Source organism: Adiantum capillus-veneris, chromosome 15 (genome assembly GCF_014529385.1).
Source record: "Adiantum capillus-veneris isolate H3 chromosome 15, ASM1452938v2, whole genome shotgun sequence".
NCBI classification, from domain to species: domain Eukaryota; kingdom Viridiplantae; phylum Streptophyta; class Polypodiopsida; order Polypodiales; family Pteridaceae; genus Adiantum; species Adiantum capillus-veneris.
In genome coordinates, this window is record NC_140945.1 from 84364445 (window position 1) to 84381504 (window position 17060).

Genomic DNA, 17060 nt, shown 5'->3' on the forward strand with positions numbered 1-17060 from the left:
TGATGTAGGAATCTTCACTAAATCAAGGCTCTTGTTTGCCAGGCATTCACTACTGAAGTGATAGTGCACATCAATGTGTTTCGTTCTGGAATGAAACACTGGATTGTTAGCCAAGGCAATAGCACTTTGACTGTCACAATGAAGAACTGGTGTACACTGCTCCAATCCAAGATCTTTCACTAGGCGAGCAAGCCAAATAGCTTCTTTGCATGCTTTATCAATGCAACATACTCTGCCTCTGTGGTAGAAATGGATGTACAATCTTGAAGAATAGATCTCCAAGAAATAGCAGAACCAGTAAATGTGTAAATCCAACCTGTTGTTGATTTACGGCTGTCAACACAGCCTGCATAGTCACTGTCTACAAATCCTTGAATGGATGACTCTCCACGACCATAGCATAATTGTCTATCTGCAGTGCCACTCAAGTATCTGAGAATCGACTTGATAGCATCCCAATGCTTTTTACCAGGGTTAGACATAAATCTGCTGACAACTCCTGCATGTGCAATGTCAGGTCTTGTAGCCACCATGGCATACATGAGACTACCACAAGCTGAAGCATAAGGAATTTTAGCCATCGCAGCTTTTTCTTCAGCAGATTTGGGACAATCGTTTTTGCTAAGTTTCAAATATGAAGGCAATGGAGTACTCAAGGCCTTCCCCTTCTGCATGTTGAAACGATCAAGAACCTTGTGCACATACTCTTTTTGAGAAAGGTACAACAACCTCTTCTTACGATCACGAGTAATGCGCATACCCAAAATGTGATTGGCTTCACCCAAATCTTTCATGTCAAATTGAATTTTCACCTTGGTTTTCAAGTCAGCAATGTCCTTCTTAGAATGACCAGCAATAAGCATGTCATCTACATAAAGGATAAGCATAATAAGTTGTCCATTTGGTTGCCTTTTTATGTAAAGACATGGATCTCCATTATTGCGCTTATAGACAAGGGGGCGCATAAATACATCAAACTTTTGATACCATTGTCTGGACGATTGCTTCAAGCCATAGAGACTTTTTAGAAGCTTACAGACCAAATGTTCCTTGCCCTTGAGCACAAACCCTTCAGGTTGTTGCATATAAATCTCTTCCTCAAGATCACCATGTAAGAAAGCTGTAATGACATCCATTTGATCAAGCTCCATATCTTCAGTGGCAACCAAAGCAAGCAACATTCTTAGTGTCGTCATCTTGACCAGTGGAGAAAAGATTTCCTGAAAATCTACACCATATTCTTGCTTGAAACCTTTGGCCACTAAACGAGCTTTGTAATTCTCAACATTGGATGCAATCTTCTTCTTGTAAACCCATTTACAAGGCAAAGCTTTCCTACCTTTTGACAATGGAACAAGTTCCCATGTTTTATTCTTTGCAATACTGGATAGCTCCCTCTTCATAGCATGTTCCCACTGAACCTTATCATTGGCTAGCATAGCCTCTTTGTAACAAGAAGGCTCACCACTATCTGTCAGCAACACAAAGTCCACGCCTGGAACAAACCGTTCTGGCGGATGTGAGACTCTTTGAGATCTCCTCAGCTGATCAGAGCTTGTACTAGCCTGTGTAGTAATTGGCTATGGAGCTATCTGTACAGGAGGTGATACATCGAAAAACGTCACTTTCCGGAATTCAACCTCTTTTGTTGGCTGCCTATGCATCTTGGTCTCATTGAATACAACATCACTGCTACGGATTACAGATCGACTTTCCGGATCCCATAAACGATAGCCAAATTGACCATCTACACCATAGCCAATAAAGATGCATTTCTTGGACTTAGGGTCAAGCTTAGCACGCAACTCCTTGGGTACATGTGCATAAGCTTCATAGCCAAATGTACGGAGTTTTTCATAAGACAACTTATGTCCTGACCATAAATCCAAAGGTACACGAAACTGTAATGAAGCATGTGGTGATCTATTGATCAAATACACAGCAGTGTATAATGCTTCAGCCCAAAACGCTTGAGGTAAATTAACCTGTGATAGCATAGACATAATCCTCTCTTGGATGGTCCTATTCATTCGTTCGGCAACACCATTTTGTGCAAGGGTATAAGGAGCTGTAAACTCGCGCTTAATTCCCCTACTTGAACAGAAGTCTGCAAACTCTTTGGAGACATATTCTCCACCATTGTTTGAGCGTAAAGCTTTCAACTTATGTTCAGACTGAGTTTCCACACTAGATAAGAACTTTTTGAAACAAGAAAAAGTCTCATCTTTAGACTTCATGGCATAAACCCAAACATGTCGTGTTGCATCGTCAATGAATGTAACATAATAAGACGCACCACCATGGGATTTGGAAGGCATAGGCCCACATAAATCACTATGCACAAGCTCTAAGGGCTTTCTTTCTTTGTCAAAAGACTGTGTACGATGTGCTCGTGTTTGCTTACCATATTGACAGTGTTCACAAAAGGGAAAATCAGAAAATGATAAAGATGGTAAGTAGCCCAAACGAGAAAGAGTTTCCATTCCCTTCTTTGACATATGACCTAACCGGCTATGCCACAAAACAACATTTGGCAGCTCGGTTACAGAAAGAACACTGTTCTTGTCAGATACATAAAGAGGATAAAGTGTACCAACTTTAGAACCATGGGCTAAAATAAGATGACCTTTCGCAATACGCCAAGACTGCTGATGAAAAGTGACTTTGTAACCCAAGTCATCAAGATGTCCAACCAAAATCAAATTTCGTGTCAAAGCTGGAACATGACGCACATTATGTATGGTAAACCTTACCCCATTTGCCATAACCATAGCAATATCACCTATGCCCACAATGTCACAAGAGTAGTTGTCACCTAGCGTAACAGTGCCAATGGTTTCCTCATATGTAGTAAACCAATGCCTATGAGGTGTGACATGCAACGAAGCGCCCGAATCAAGAATCCATGTATGGGACACTTCACCACTAACAAGTAGCTCTGCTGGCATAGAACTCTGCAAAGATAGAGTTTCTTGTGCATCATAAAATACATCATTATTTTCAGTCAACATATTGATGTCTTATGTATCACAATCATCTTGCACTACGTTCAGTTCTTCAATCTTAACCAAACTCTTTGGTTTCTCCTCTTTATCATCATTGTCTTTGCCTTTGCCTCTACCTTTGTCACGCTTCCAAGCATAACAATCCTTCTTTATGTGACCAAACTTATCACAATAATGGCATTGAACATTGCGACAACCAGGAGACTTTGATCTACCCTTTGAAGCATCTCTATTGCCCTCTTTCTTGGATTCACGATTCCAAGAACGACCTTTACGCTATTTTGCATCCTTTTGCACATAATGAGGTTCGCCATGATGCGAGCTACCCATAGCCTTGCGACGCATTTCCTTTGACAAAAGAGGACTAGTGACATCAATGTACACTAGTGTACCATTAGGAGCAGAGTTACTGATAGATGTGCAAAAGATATCCCATGAGGGTGGCAACGAACAAAGTAAGAAGATTGCTTTCATCTCGTCATCAATATTGATCCGTTGTGCACGAATCTGTGCAAATAGAGAATCAAAGTCATTAATATGACTAGCAACACTGGCTGACTCCTTCATGCGAAGGTTAAACAATTTCCGCATCATGAAAACCTTATTACTTTCCGTATCCTTCTCATGAGTGTTGCATAACTTTTTCCATAAAGCATAGGCAGATTCACATTCTAGCACTGAAAAGTACACTGGCTCAGCAAGGTGCAATCTAATAGTAGATTTGCATAGCTCATCAAGCTCCTCCCACTGAAACTGAGTCAAATTCATCTCTTCAATCTGTGTCGCATAAATAATAGGCAATTTCTGTTTCTTTTGGACAAGCACATCTTGCATCTGATTCTTCCAAAGCTGAAAATTAGTGCCATCAAACTTCTTTATGTCATAAATGTCACGATCTTTGCTAGTAGACATGGTGACAAAACTACGAAAAGATTCTAGGAAAATTTCGGCAGAGTCTCCTTTGTATTTGGGACTATGTCAGCCAAAATACAAGACAAAATGACCAAGTGTGTCACTCACAAAGCATAAAAGAGATCAATGCCTCTCAAAAGCACACTGTATAGAGACCAAGTGAGGCGCATAGACAGTCAAACTGACCATAGACCGCCAACTCGGTGTCAAAAGCACCTATACCAGTCTATACATATCCTATGGCGAGGCGTCGTAAGGGATGCTCCAACTACATGTATCACCGAAGGTATCTTCACATTTGAGAATACCCCAGCTCAATGAAAACCTCACGCTATCGACCCTCAACAACGTAGGTTATGCAGCAAAAAACGTATAGCCAAGTCTCACAAATGGCTATCTTCCGGACCAAGTCTCAGAAATGGTCGGGACTGCCGTACTAGCCAAAAGATGGCTCCACAAAAGCGTACAATGGCACTATCCACAAAGACGTACAAGTCTGTCAAGAAGCTCAAACAGGCGTCAAAAGCATGTGCCTGCAACTAAACATCCCTGCGGGGAGTCAATCCGCTCTCAAAAGAGCTCAAACACTGTCAAAAGTGTCAACATATGCATGTACATATAAACAACTGCTCCCACTGGAACCATAATATCGCAAGCACTGAAACCTGTAGCCTGTACATGTACCTGTAGTTGAAGAAGACAATGCTGTCAAGCTCCCACTCTATGTGTGTGTATGAGGCCACTCCGAAAGAGGCTACAGACTCCCGAATGAGTCGTGGGCTCTCGTAGATGGAAGAGACTTCAACAATGGTACCTGTAACTGGCTATGGAAGCACTGCAGCACAAACTACCATAAGAGGGCTGAAAATTTCAGCTCTTGAACCGTAGCTCAAATGGGGTTTCTGATGGCTCGAATGGCTCCGAAAGGGGGGTAAAATTGCAGGACACCTGCTGGAAATGCTCTCGGGAAGCTGAACTTGCCAATGGCGAAATCAGAATCCTGTTTGCACTCTTGAAAAAGCGCGCGCGCCCGAAAACGATTTTAGGAATGAAACCGCTCTGATACCAGATGATGGGGAGGAGCTGGGAGCACAACGGAAGAAGAATATGCACGCACACACTCACACACACACCTCCATAGCCACACACAGGTTGAGGGGGAAAGCCAACGTACTGTATGCCCCCTTTCTTTCTTCTCTTATCTTATGCACTAAGGCACAATACACATTGTACTTAGTGTTAGTGGCTCACACAAGTGTATAGGTGTACACTTAGGGTTAGCGGCAGTTAGTGATGGACGGTCGACCACATGGCCATTAAACCTAACAATAAATGCCTTTGCATTAGGAAAGGAAAAAGAACCATTTACCTTGAAGGATGGTTATCTTCCAAATTACGGCAATAGGCTATGTTTTACTCACCCATACAATAAGAAAGTCATGTATGAATCCCATGTTTCTCCTTATATGGGGCAAAGAAGGATTTCATAATCTACTCTTCAAGGAGTAGAAATGTATTTCTGTTGGTCTACCATGAAAAGTAAAAATACAAGAGTATGTTTCAAAATGCACGGTGTACCAAAAATTGAAATTTCATCAAGGGAAGCAAATTGGATTGTTTCAGTTGACGACACACTCTATGCCTGTCAAAAAGACTATTAAGGCACATCAAATGGTAACCCTCTCTAGATCTCAAATTTTCAAGTATCATGGCTTGCCAACATCCATAGTGTCAGACAAAGATCTTAGAATGATCAGTAATTTCTAGAAGGGTCTCTTTGAAAATCTAGGAAGTAGATTAAATTTCTCTTTTGGCCTATCATCCACAAACGAATGACCAAAGTGAAATAACTAATCTAACGATTCTTGAATCTACTAAAAGCCTATGTCATGGAAGTAGATCAATGTTCTCAATGAGAGAAGTACCTACCTCTTATAGAGTATCTGTACAATGACATTGTACATACTTCTATGGAGAAAGCACCTTTAGAGGTTAAAGAGGGAAGATTCAAAAGTCCCCTACTACTTAAGGTATATGGGAATACTGCTGATGAATATAGCCGAGACTTACAAGAACCTTTTCCAAAGAGTAAAAAGGGTTATATCCATCTTACAACAAAGGAAAAAAGGGTTGCTATTAATAAGCACAGAAGAGCCTTAGCCTTTAAGAAAAATGATTGGGTCTTGTTAAAGTTTCTCAAGGCTCATCTAAGGCATACTACGGGTAAGATTCTTACGTCCCACCAAGAGTATTATGCTAAACTAGCAAAAAGATACTATGGTCCTTTTTAAATTCTTAAGCCAATTAATGAGATGGCTTATCAATTAAAGTTGCCCAACCATTGGCTCATTCACAATGTTAACCATGTGAGTCTACTCAAGCCTTAGAAATGAGAGCCACAAAAAGAACCAATAATGGAGGACCCGCTAGAGTCGAAGATCAAGAAGAGGTGTTGCAGTCCAAATTGATTCTTTGACACACGAAGACAAGGTACTAAGAAACGGTAAGATTATCCAATGATATCTTGTAAAGTTTAAGAATTATCCTTTTAAAGATGGTAGATGGATAAGGAACCTAGCTTAAGGATAATATGAGCCTTGTCAATGCTTACAATGCTAAACTAAAGTAAGCAAATGAAAATGCATTTTAAATGAACAACGTTTTTGTCTTATAAGAACTCATTCTCTTTCTTTTATTGTGCACAAAATTTAAGAAGTATACATGCTTAGGATCATGTTTGTGGTGACGACGTCTCCCAAACACCAAGTAGAACTTGTCACTCTACTTTGGAAGTATGATATGGACTAAAGAGCAGACATGCTTGCGGCAGCTAAGTCTCTCGAGCACTAAATGGATTAGTCATCCATTCTGGAATGATGTCGTAGGGGAAAAAGGGATCCTCTACCCACTAAGAAACATAGAATAATGACTAGGCTTTATCTTCTCTACTTCATAGTCGAGGACGACTACGATTTCAAGAGAGAGGTAATGTCATAAACTATAATTTCTAGCTTTACCAAATGATTTTCTCATATTAAACTGATCACTTAATATGAGAAGATAAAAGGGGAACAAGAGTTAGCATATATATGATCTTATAGACCTATCTCAACAGGGGACCTAAAGGAGAAATGGTTGCATCTTAATAGGGGTCCAAAAGGAGACGGTCTACCAAAGAGCAATGTGCAATAAGTGTTTCTAGATTTACCTCAACAAGGGACCAAGAGGAGAGATGGTTACATCTCAAAAGGGGTCCAAACGGAGGTAGTCTATCAAAGAGAAATGTGCATCTAAGGGAGCTTAAAATACCTTAGGGTTAGTTTCATTAAAGACCTCCAAAAGTTAGTGTTAAAAAATCCTTTGACCTTACACAAGCTAGGACTAACCTCGAGGTGGGAATCGTACCCAAGCATGAGATGCTAAGACGCTTAAAGTGGTTGTGGGAACTTTGCTCAAAGCTTGAGGTGATTTTTATGCTTAAATGACTAAGGTTTTTGAAATGTTAAATTCTCAAGAGACATGAGAGTCCATGCTTGATTTACTAAGGCTTGAAGTATTCAATTCAAAACAAATGACTTAAGAAGCATAAAAGACACATACTTGCTTGATTGACTAAGTCCTTGAAGTATTCAGTTCAACCAAATGATTTAATAAGCATAAAAGACACATGTTCAAATGACCTTCCATATGTGGCCCTCATGATGTGCTTGAATGCTATTGGTTAGGTTTTAAAGGGATCCAATGAGAATTTAGATACATAAGAATAAATAATGAAGTTCATTCTCTCAAAGAGAAAAAAGAGGACACATGTTTAAATGAAATAATAAAATAATACGAGAGAGAGAGAGAGAGAGAGAGAGAGAGAGAGAGAGAGAGAGAGAGGTGGACCAAGCATTAGAGGGGGAGTATAGTCTCCCACACGCACACACATACATTCTCTCATTGTGTGGAGTGTAAAATGCAAGAGCTCCATCTCCTTCTCCAAGCTTGTTGAGAAGTGGAGAGCTTATACCAACACTCTTGGCTATGGAATGCAAATCACCAACCAAGAGCCATGCTTCAATGCTTGAGCTTGCCATCTTCTTCATCTTCATTACTATGCTATTATGCTATGCTAAGCAAAAATAGTGATGATAAGTGAGGAACTATTTCTTTCTCCTATGGAATGTTTCTTCTTCCTCTTCCCTACCCTCATTCCCTGCTAGCTCTCTCCACCTTCAAAGGTGTTTGAGGCCTTGGGACTGAGGCTTGGGATAGTTAATGCTTTTTGCAAAGTTTATGTTAAGCTCTTGATACATGAAGCTTTTCATCTTCATAGCATCGCCAAGGAACACAAAGATTGTATTGTAAAAAATACAAAGATTGTATTGTAAAAAAGTCTCTCTTGAAGGGATAATCTATAATACAAACGCCTTTTGGAAGGGGGACCGGCTCCAAGTAAATCTGGTTCTCAACTATTGTCATGTTCTCTAATACCCTCTCTCTCTTTTACAAAAGTATTGTTCATGCCAAGTTAATTAAGTACCATGTTTATGTTGCTACCATCAATTAAGTTCACCGTCTATGTTCTCAATGTGACCTCACAAAAATGCTCACCTTAATTCTCTTAATTCCGCTATTCTCAAAGTTCATAGGCCATTCCTATTACAAGTAATTTGTAAGCAGCCTACATAGAATCATCCTAGGAAGCTTGAAGTGTTGCATCTTGCACAAAAAAAGCGAAACAACCACCTCAAATTTTGTAAATGTAGCAAAAAAAATTCAACTGGCCAAAATGTGCATGCCAAAGTTTTACATAACCTTTAAATTAGAAACTGTGTATGACGAATCTTCCACAGTCTCTGTCGGGGGCTACGTGGCATCGTTGTTGGCACGCTTCCATGTGGTTTTGACCGTTGGTTTATTGACAACCCCAACCATAGGATAGTTCCTTGCATAGTGACCATTTCTGCAACATTTGTAGCAGGCCGTGGGAAAGGAGGCGAACGCCAATTCTTGACAAAAGGTTCCAAAACCACCCATGTTCAAATCCACAAATTTCGGAATGGGTCTGTCCATGTTCTCGAGGATGCACACCTTAACATCCATGCCTGATTTCATCCTCTGTAGCATTATCATGAAGAGCAGCCGTCAGCTTGGCGGCTATAATCTGAACATTATAACCAACATCTTTTTATGTAGCTTACAAGAATTCACCAGTTGGTCTCCCAAAAGGAGTACCCTTCCTTGCGCAAGCTTGGTTCCAAAATATCCTTGGTTGATGAAGGGCTTGTTGCAACTTGCATGACTTGTGGATCGTTGGGAAGAGCTACAAAATTTTACCATGCAGTAAATCTCAAACCAAGGGTGCAAAGTTGATGACGTACTCCATTTCACATCAATTGCGAGCACGACAAAGTCGACGGCTGCTTTTCTAGACCAACTCGCAGTTTTTAATTGTAGGTCAAGAGTCATTGTTCTTGATCGCAGGGGAATCCGTGTGAGCCTTTGGCTATGGTGTTAATTGATCGTCCGTTCTGGCACATCGCCTGCTTGGTTAGCTAACAGAAGCGGAAATGGAGCCTTCCTCTGGTCTCCGCCCTGGTCGCTCTTCCATCTTTGAAAATCAGCCCCTCATGGCCGCCCTCGTCTCTTTCATGATTGCGCAATCCCTCAAGGTCTTTACAACATGGTATTCTCCTGATTTTGGTCTGTCATTTTGCTCTTTAGGTTGGATCTGGGCATCTGTGTATATTGAATAGAGACAATCATTGGAAAGAACCACAAGCACGTCGTTGTACTGGGTTTAAGATTTCAATTCAGCTGTGCTGAAGATGTTGATGTAATTATTCTGTCGTATGGCATACGGAAGGGACAACCAAAAAAATTTGAAGAAGACACATGGTCTAAAGGCTACGATTAAAATCTATGGCTTATGAACTGGTAGAGATGGCGCAGAGGGTCAGGGTTAAGGTTAGGTTCATATGGAAACCTCAGCTTGGTATGTTTACAGCTCTCTCTCTCTCTCTCTCTCTCTCTCTCTCTCTCTCTCAACCGACTGGTCAATTGAAGAGGCATTGCAATTAGTGCAACAAAACTGAACTAAACTAAAACCAACAAGCTGAACTAAACTAAAACCAACAAGCGGAACTAGAGTCAAGACACACAGGGGTGGAGTTCCCTTCTCAAGGCACGGACAGGTGCCCCTTGTTAGAGTTCCAACTCTTACCAGCGATGGCTCTGGTATCTTCAAGAGCTGAACACGGAATGAGGGCTGTTTTGTGGCTATCCCGGCGGCCGTATGGTTGGCACATGTACCTTTTGTGGCGGTATGCACCATGTATGTAGCCACCCGGTAGGCTGGCACGGGCGAGACTCTAGTTCCTAGGTTGAGAGTCTTTGTAGAACATTGCTGTCAGGTGCAGCGGAATTGAATATGGTGAAGATCTAGTTTACACTTACACAAAATCCTTTCTGTAATTCCTAGCGTTAGTGATTTCTTTTTGCTTGAATGATCGTTCCTTCTACTTTTCCTTGCAGAGAGGGGCTGAGAGAATGCAATGGAGATGTGTAGAGGGAGAGAGTGTCACCAGGAGGTGTATTTTTTTTGTTGCCTTCTCTAAACATGGATTACATATTTTTACTTATTTTATTTGCACTTGTTTTTCCCGGAACCTTTGGTGGACATTGCATGGCCAGTGTGAAACGGCTACGACCGAACAGGTTTCTCACATCGGGAGTTTAGGTTGGTCGGTATGGGACTGGTCGGGCCAGTTAGTATTGAATTCTGATGAGTATGGAAGTCCGTGTGCGCTAGGAGGAATTTGAGCCACTCGACAAGTCACTTACAATTTTATAAGTTGGTGGGAACTAGGGAATTTAACCAAAGGGGCAAACTGGACACTTGGCAGTAGGAGAGCAACTTGCAGGTCAACACTGAGTCAATCCAAGCTGGGACACCCAAAAGCTGGGACACCCAAAAGCGAGAGAGGAGGTTGATTTTGGTTCATTGTGATCTACAGTGTGTGTGTGTGAGTAATGGGTGCAGGTTCACAACTTTAATGGAAAGCTTGCCTTCTCCTTTGTCTCATGTAGCGTGATGATTTGACACCCAAAAGCGAGAGAGCAGGTTGATTTTGGTTCATTGTGATCTACAGTGTGTGTGTGTGAGTAATGGGTGCAGGTTCACAACTTTAATGGAAAGCTTGCCTTCTCCTTTGTCTCATGTAGCGTGATGATTTGCAGTGCTTTGTTAAAGTTAACAGGTGATCGAGGACAAGGGCAGAATTCATTTTTCTGGCAAATCTTTTGAGGTAAGGAAAGCTCTAAGAGAGGCCAAGAAATGCTACATTTGTGAAGAGGAGGGATATTTTGTGAATGAATGTTCATAGAAGAAGTCACAGGATAAGGATGATAAGTTAGAGCATAAAGGAAAGAAGCCAAAGTCCAGTGTAGGACTTGTCCCAGATTTGGTTGGTGACCAGCCAAACAAAAATGCCACGGAACTGTGCAGAGCTTGGGGCAAAGTTAGAGACCAGATAGGGTTGGTTTTCATTGATCCAAGAGCCGGTGCAAATTGCATATCACCAGAATTGGCATCAAAGTTGGGTATTTGTGCAGAGGAGATGGGTATGACACGTGAAGCAGGTTTGGCATGCTGAGGTCATTCAGAGTTATGTAGATATAGAAGAATTTCATATTATGCCACTTGAGGGCTTTGATGTGTTATTGGGTATCCCATGGTGTTACAGGTTGCATGCTATGGTGGATACTTACAAACAAAAGATTATCCAGGGGAGTTACCTCTTGATAGGCTCGAGGATCATACCATAGATCTTGTGCCAGGCTCTAGTTCACCGAATAGACCACCATACAGGGTTAGTGCACCCCAACAGAAAGATTATGAGTCAGGTCAACGAGCTTTTAGAGAAGGGGCTGATTCTACCTAGTTCGTCCCCTTTTTGTTCGCCTGTACTCCTAGTGCAAAAGAAGCATGGTTTATGGCGCATGTGCATTGACTATCGCCCCTTGATTAAAACTATCATCAAGAACAGGTTTCCCATACCGAGGATAGATGCCATTCTTGATTGGCTTGAGGGAGCGTCATTGTTTATAAGGATAGACCTAAAGAGTGAGTACCATTAGATACGCATTAGGCCAGAAGATGTACATAAGACTGCGTTCAGGACAATATTTGGTCTCTATGAGTACTGCTGAAGTGGTAAAGGCATAGTTACCGGGGAACGCCCCCTAGCCCGCGTTCCGGGGGGCAGTTCCCTTCCCGAACGTTCCGGAACGTCCCGGAATGTTTGACGTTCCGGGTGGCCAATGCAAACCGGAACGGCCGTTCCGGAACGTTCCGAAACGCCCCCGGACCGTTCCGGAATGCCCGTGGAACGGCCATCGGCTACAAACAAATTTGGCAAAAATTGAAAAAATTGAAGTAAATGTTTGGGCTTCTTTTGAAAGTGTGCAAGGCCTCAAGGACTCATAAAATGCACCCCCCTCCCCCTTTCTCTTCACAAGCTAATCCTCAAGGCTCAAGCTCTCTCCCTCTCACTCTCAAGATCTCTCCCTCTCAAGACTCACTCTCTCAAGGCTCAAGGCTTCAAGCCTTCAAGCTCTCTTCCTCTCCCTCCCACTCTCTCAAATCTCTCCCTCTCCATCTCTCTCTCTCTCTCTCTCTCTCATCATCTAGTCATAGCAAGGTTGAATGGTCTTCAAAACGAGTTTTTTGTGAGTATTAGAGTCAAAACACTCTAATACTCCTTGTATTTAAACACAAGGAGCTAAAAATTGCACTATTTGGGTGTTTTTTATACCTCCCGTTCTGCGACGTTCCCGTTCCGGACCCCTAGCCGTTCCCCCGTTCCGCGGGGATCCCGTTGCCGTTCCCGTTCCCGTTCCGGGTTCCGGGTAACTATGGGTAAAGGGTACTACGGTAGGTGCTGAGGGATACTGCGATGGATGTTGGTACTGAAGTGCTTGGTTGTGCGGATGCTTGGTACTGCGGGTACTTTGGGTACTGAAGGTACTTGGGTGCTAAAGACACAGAGGTCTCGATGATCCCTACACTGAGCTAGGCAGGAGCCAAGTCAAAACGCAAGTGGTGCTAGATGCCGAGGTGTTGCGTTGACGACGACGACGATGAGGGATACTTGTATTGCGGTGCTGTTGAGGTGCTAATGGGTGCTGTTTGAGAGGCTTGCTACTGCAATGACGACGACGACGACGACGACGACGCTGTCGGCTGATCTGCTATCGCTGAGACGACGATGGTTGAAGAACTGAAAACGTTGGTCTTGGTGGCTGACCTGAAAACGCTGTTGATCCGCAAGGGGTAATCGTTGAATTCAGGGTGCTTAGGGGTGAAAAACGCTGGTGGGAGAGATTGAGGGAAAACGCCAAGGCTGGTTGAAAACGTTGATGGTTGGTGAGTATTGTTGAGAAGGGTGTTGTCGATACTACTTTGTCGTCTGCCTCTTCTGCTTTCTCCAACGTCCAAAGGGCTTCTTTTATAAGTCTTTTAGCCATTTGCCCTACCTTCTTTTAATAAATGTCATGTCAAAGTCACTTATTAATAAATGACTTAAGTGAATGTTCATATGCCTATATGCTTAAGTAACTTAATTGTGCAAGTGAGGATATGCAACTATGACCTGCTTGGGCATGCACGTCTTGCTAGAGGCTCACAAAGTGCAAGGCTAGGTCGTAAGCTAAGACTGACGCTAAACTGTAGCAGAAGCTTGTCGACATGGCGCAAGTGTAGTGCGCACGTGACACTTTATTAAAGAGACTCATGAAGTGGATTGCGGAGCTACAAGAATTCCAATTCTCTTTTCTTGTTGAGGAGAGTACAAGGGCTACAATGATTGATTTGCTTACTAATAAAGAAAACACTCTTCTTATTAAGGAGAATGCCGTGAAGAAGCAACACATAGAAGCTCCTGACATAGACAATGCCTATTTATCGTTTTTGATGACCATGAAAGCTCACGGTGAAGCTTCAGGAGGTGTTGTAATTTATGATCCTCAAGGTGCTTTGGTAACCAAAAGGAGTTTGAAGCTTTTAACACAAATTAACAATGAGGTTGAGCATGCTACTTTGGAGAAAGGGCTACACCTTTGCTCATGGTGAAGCTTCAGTAGGTGTTGTAATTTATGATCCTCAAGGTGCTTTGGTAACCAAAAGGAGTTTGAAGCTTACAACACAAAGCAACAATGAGGTTGAGCATGCTACTTTGGAGAAAGGACTACACCTTTGTCTTGAGCTTGGCATCCATTGTGTGAGGGTAAGAGGTGATGCTCTCTTGGTGGTTGAGCAAGTACTTGGGGTGTGGCAAAGTAGGAATCCAAGGCTGAAAAATGTGTGTTTTCAAGTAAAGAATTTGTTTAAGCGTTTTGAAGCTTGGAGTTCAAGGCATGTCGATAGGTCTCTGAATAAAGAAGCACATGGTGCAACACAAGCTTCAATTGGCCAATTGTATGTGATAAGGGCTGATTCTCCTCTTTATTTGGGAAGAGAAGCTTTGGAGAGGGAAGAAGGGTTTCTGCAAATAGGTCTATGGGAGTTGGAGGAATCAAAGAGGTATGCCTTCCTTCTTCATGCCAAAAGGTATGTGCTGCTTGGTGATACCTTGTATGTGAAAGGGGCTGATCTTGTGATGAGAAGGGTGTCATGGAAAGATGAAATCTATAGAATTTCAGAGGAGAATTATGAAGGTTCTTGTGGTGGTCATTTTGCTTCAAAGATCACTTCGTATAAAATCTTGCAGGAGGGGTATGTGTGGCTAAACATCCAACGTGTTGGCCATCATTGGTGCATGTCTTGTGAAGAATGCCAAAGCATGGGAACTAGGGTTCTTAAATTAGAAGTTAGAGCCACCATTGTGGCTTATGATATGTTTGAGAAATGGGGTATTGATGCAATAGGTCCTCTACTTATAACAACTAGAGACAAATGTTACTTATCGCTGTTGACTATCTATCTAGGTGGAGCTGTTAAGCAAACCACAAGTAAAGATATTCCCAATTTCTATTTGAAGATATTTTTTGTAAATTTGGCATGCCATTGGAGCTACTTTCTGACAAGGGTCCAAGTTTCAAGGGAGAGCTGGTGGATTATCTATGTGAGAAGCTTCATTTGCGCCATAGGTTTACGACCCCCTATTATCCCCAATGTAATGTAATGAATGAGAGGCTTAATGAAGAGCTTACAAGTGTCACATGACACATCCCAACCCTATGTGTCCGTGGACAAGCTGCACCATAGCAGGGTTCCCATCAGTCCAGTCAGTTTAGATTAGCAGCGATCTGGCACTTTTGTGAGTCTATTCGTAGACCGTGCATGCCCAGTTACTTAGCATCGATGCATATCCTCCGGTTGCACACATCATGATCATCGGAATTCCCATTAGAATCCATTAGCATCCGTTAGGGGAATTTTCCAGTGCATTTAGCCTATTTTCCTATTTTTGGTTATTTTCACTTATTATTTTTAAGTGACTTTCCAACAAAAGTAGGTAGGGCAATTTTGCTAAGTTAATATATAAGCAAACCCAAGTTAGCAGTAATTGGCAGAAGAGGCAGCAGGAGCTTCCCGCTCAACAGGCAACTTCTCAGCAGTACCCCCCCTCAGCATTAGACCATCGCCATCCTCTCCCATTCCTTGGCGTTTTCTCTTCTAGCAGATCCTAGCGTTCCATTCCCAGTAACCATCGCCAGTACCCTCCAGATCTTGGCGTTTTTTCCATTAGCACCAAGGCAGCCAGTTCAGCCCATTCAAAAACGCTAGCAAGCGAGATCCATCCAGCGTTTTTGCTCAGCTTTAGGACCCGTTTCACACCAACGTTTTTCAGCATGGATATGCCTGCATAACCAGCGTTTTCAGCATACAGTAGTGACCTTAAAACACAGCCTGAAGAGCAGATGCATCAGCGTTTTTCATCATCATTTCAGCCCCGAATGAACCAGTCATTTTCAGCCATGGAAACAGCAAGAAAACAGTCATTTTCAGCCACCAAGACAACCACGAAAATCAGCCAATAGAAGATCAGAGATTTCAGCTAAGTCGCCGTCATCATCACCGTCGTCGTCATCGGCATAGTCCTATTGCATCAGTCCATTGTATACGCATTGTATACCTTTGTGCAATCAAAGTAGACCACTCTCACCGACGAGAGTGGGGCCTTCGGAGGAGGGTTTTTACAACCTCTCGGGTGTCGTATCTCTTCTCTCTCCTTCTCTCAGTCTCATTCACTTGCATGCACAATATCCACTCACTTTGTTCGTGATCATAGCATTCTCCATAAGACGGAAAGCTCTCTCTTTCCCTAAGAACTAAAGGAACCTTGAGCAATAAGGATCACTAATCTTGAGAAAATACAACATTCATTCCGCTGCACCTTACATTGGTATCAGAGCTTTGGAAGTGTTTTGCATTACTCAAGGAAAGAACCACAAGAACCACAAGAATTTTTTTTTTGCTTGTTGCAATCGCACGAACCTAAGTTTACTTGGGTGTGGCAATTCCTAATCGTGTTTTGTTGAAGAGTGACAGGAATCCCAAGAAAGAAGGGCTTGTCCAGCCTCCCCTTGTGTCTCTTTTTACTCATTGAGAGTGGACTGTGCACTTAGCGGCCGGCCAATTGACGTGAGGTGGGAAAAAGCAACCTTGGTGTGAGCGCAAGGCCGCCAAGGGGTGCGTCCGCAGAAAGGAGAAGAACTCCGGTGAAGAGAAGATCCTTCTCCAACGCGATTTGCAAGCGAAAGAAAACCTCAAGAACCCCAAGAACCCAAGACCCTCAAGACTCAAGAACCTCAAGAAACCCAAGATTCTCACGAATCAAGGACCTCAAGAACCTCAAGACCCTCAAGAACCCAAGTTTCTCGCGAGCTTAAGACCCCAAGATCATAGTGCATGGTCGTCACCCGAAGCGGAATGGATACTTCGCATATAGGTGATGAGCATGAGAGAGGCGACGAAGACTCGTCCCCACCCGAAGATGATTTCGTCAACCCTTCCCCTTTGCCATCTACTCCACCAAGTGCACCAGACTCTATGGAGGCAATGGTCAAGCAGATGATGGCCATGATGGATAGACAGGAAGACAAGCGCCTTGCTTTAGAACGCGAGCGCCTTGCTCATGACCGTGAGCGCGACGA

The 17060-nt window shown here is 42.6% G+C and overlaps 1 protein-coding gene across 1 annotated transcript in view; it reads left to right on the top strand.

Annotated features, from left to right (window-relative positions):
* Positions 1–9319: 9319 nt before the first annotated feature.
* Positions 9320–17060, top strand: part of LOC147440995 (uncharacterized) — a 60053-nt gene continuing 52312 nt past the window's right edge. Inside the window, exon 1 of the mRNA XM_086482767.1 lies at positions 9320–9588. Within this exon, the coding sequence (XP_086338893.1) occupies positions 9473–9588 (116 nt within the window). The 5' untranslated portion in view covers positions 9320–9472. The remainder of the gene's footprint in view (positions 9589–17060) is intronic.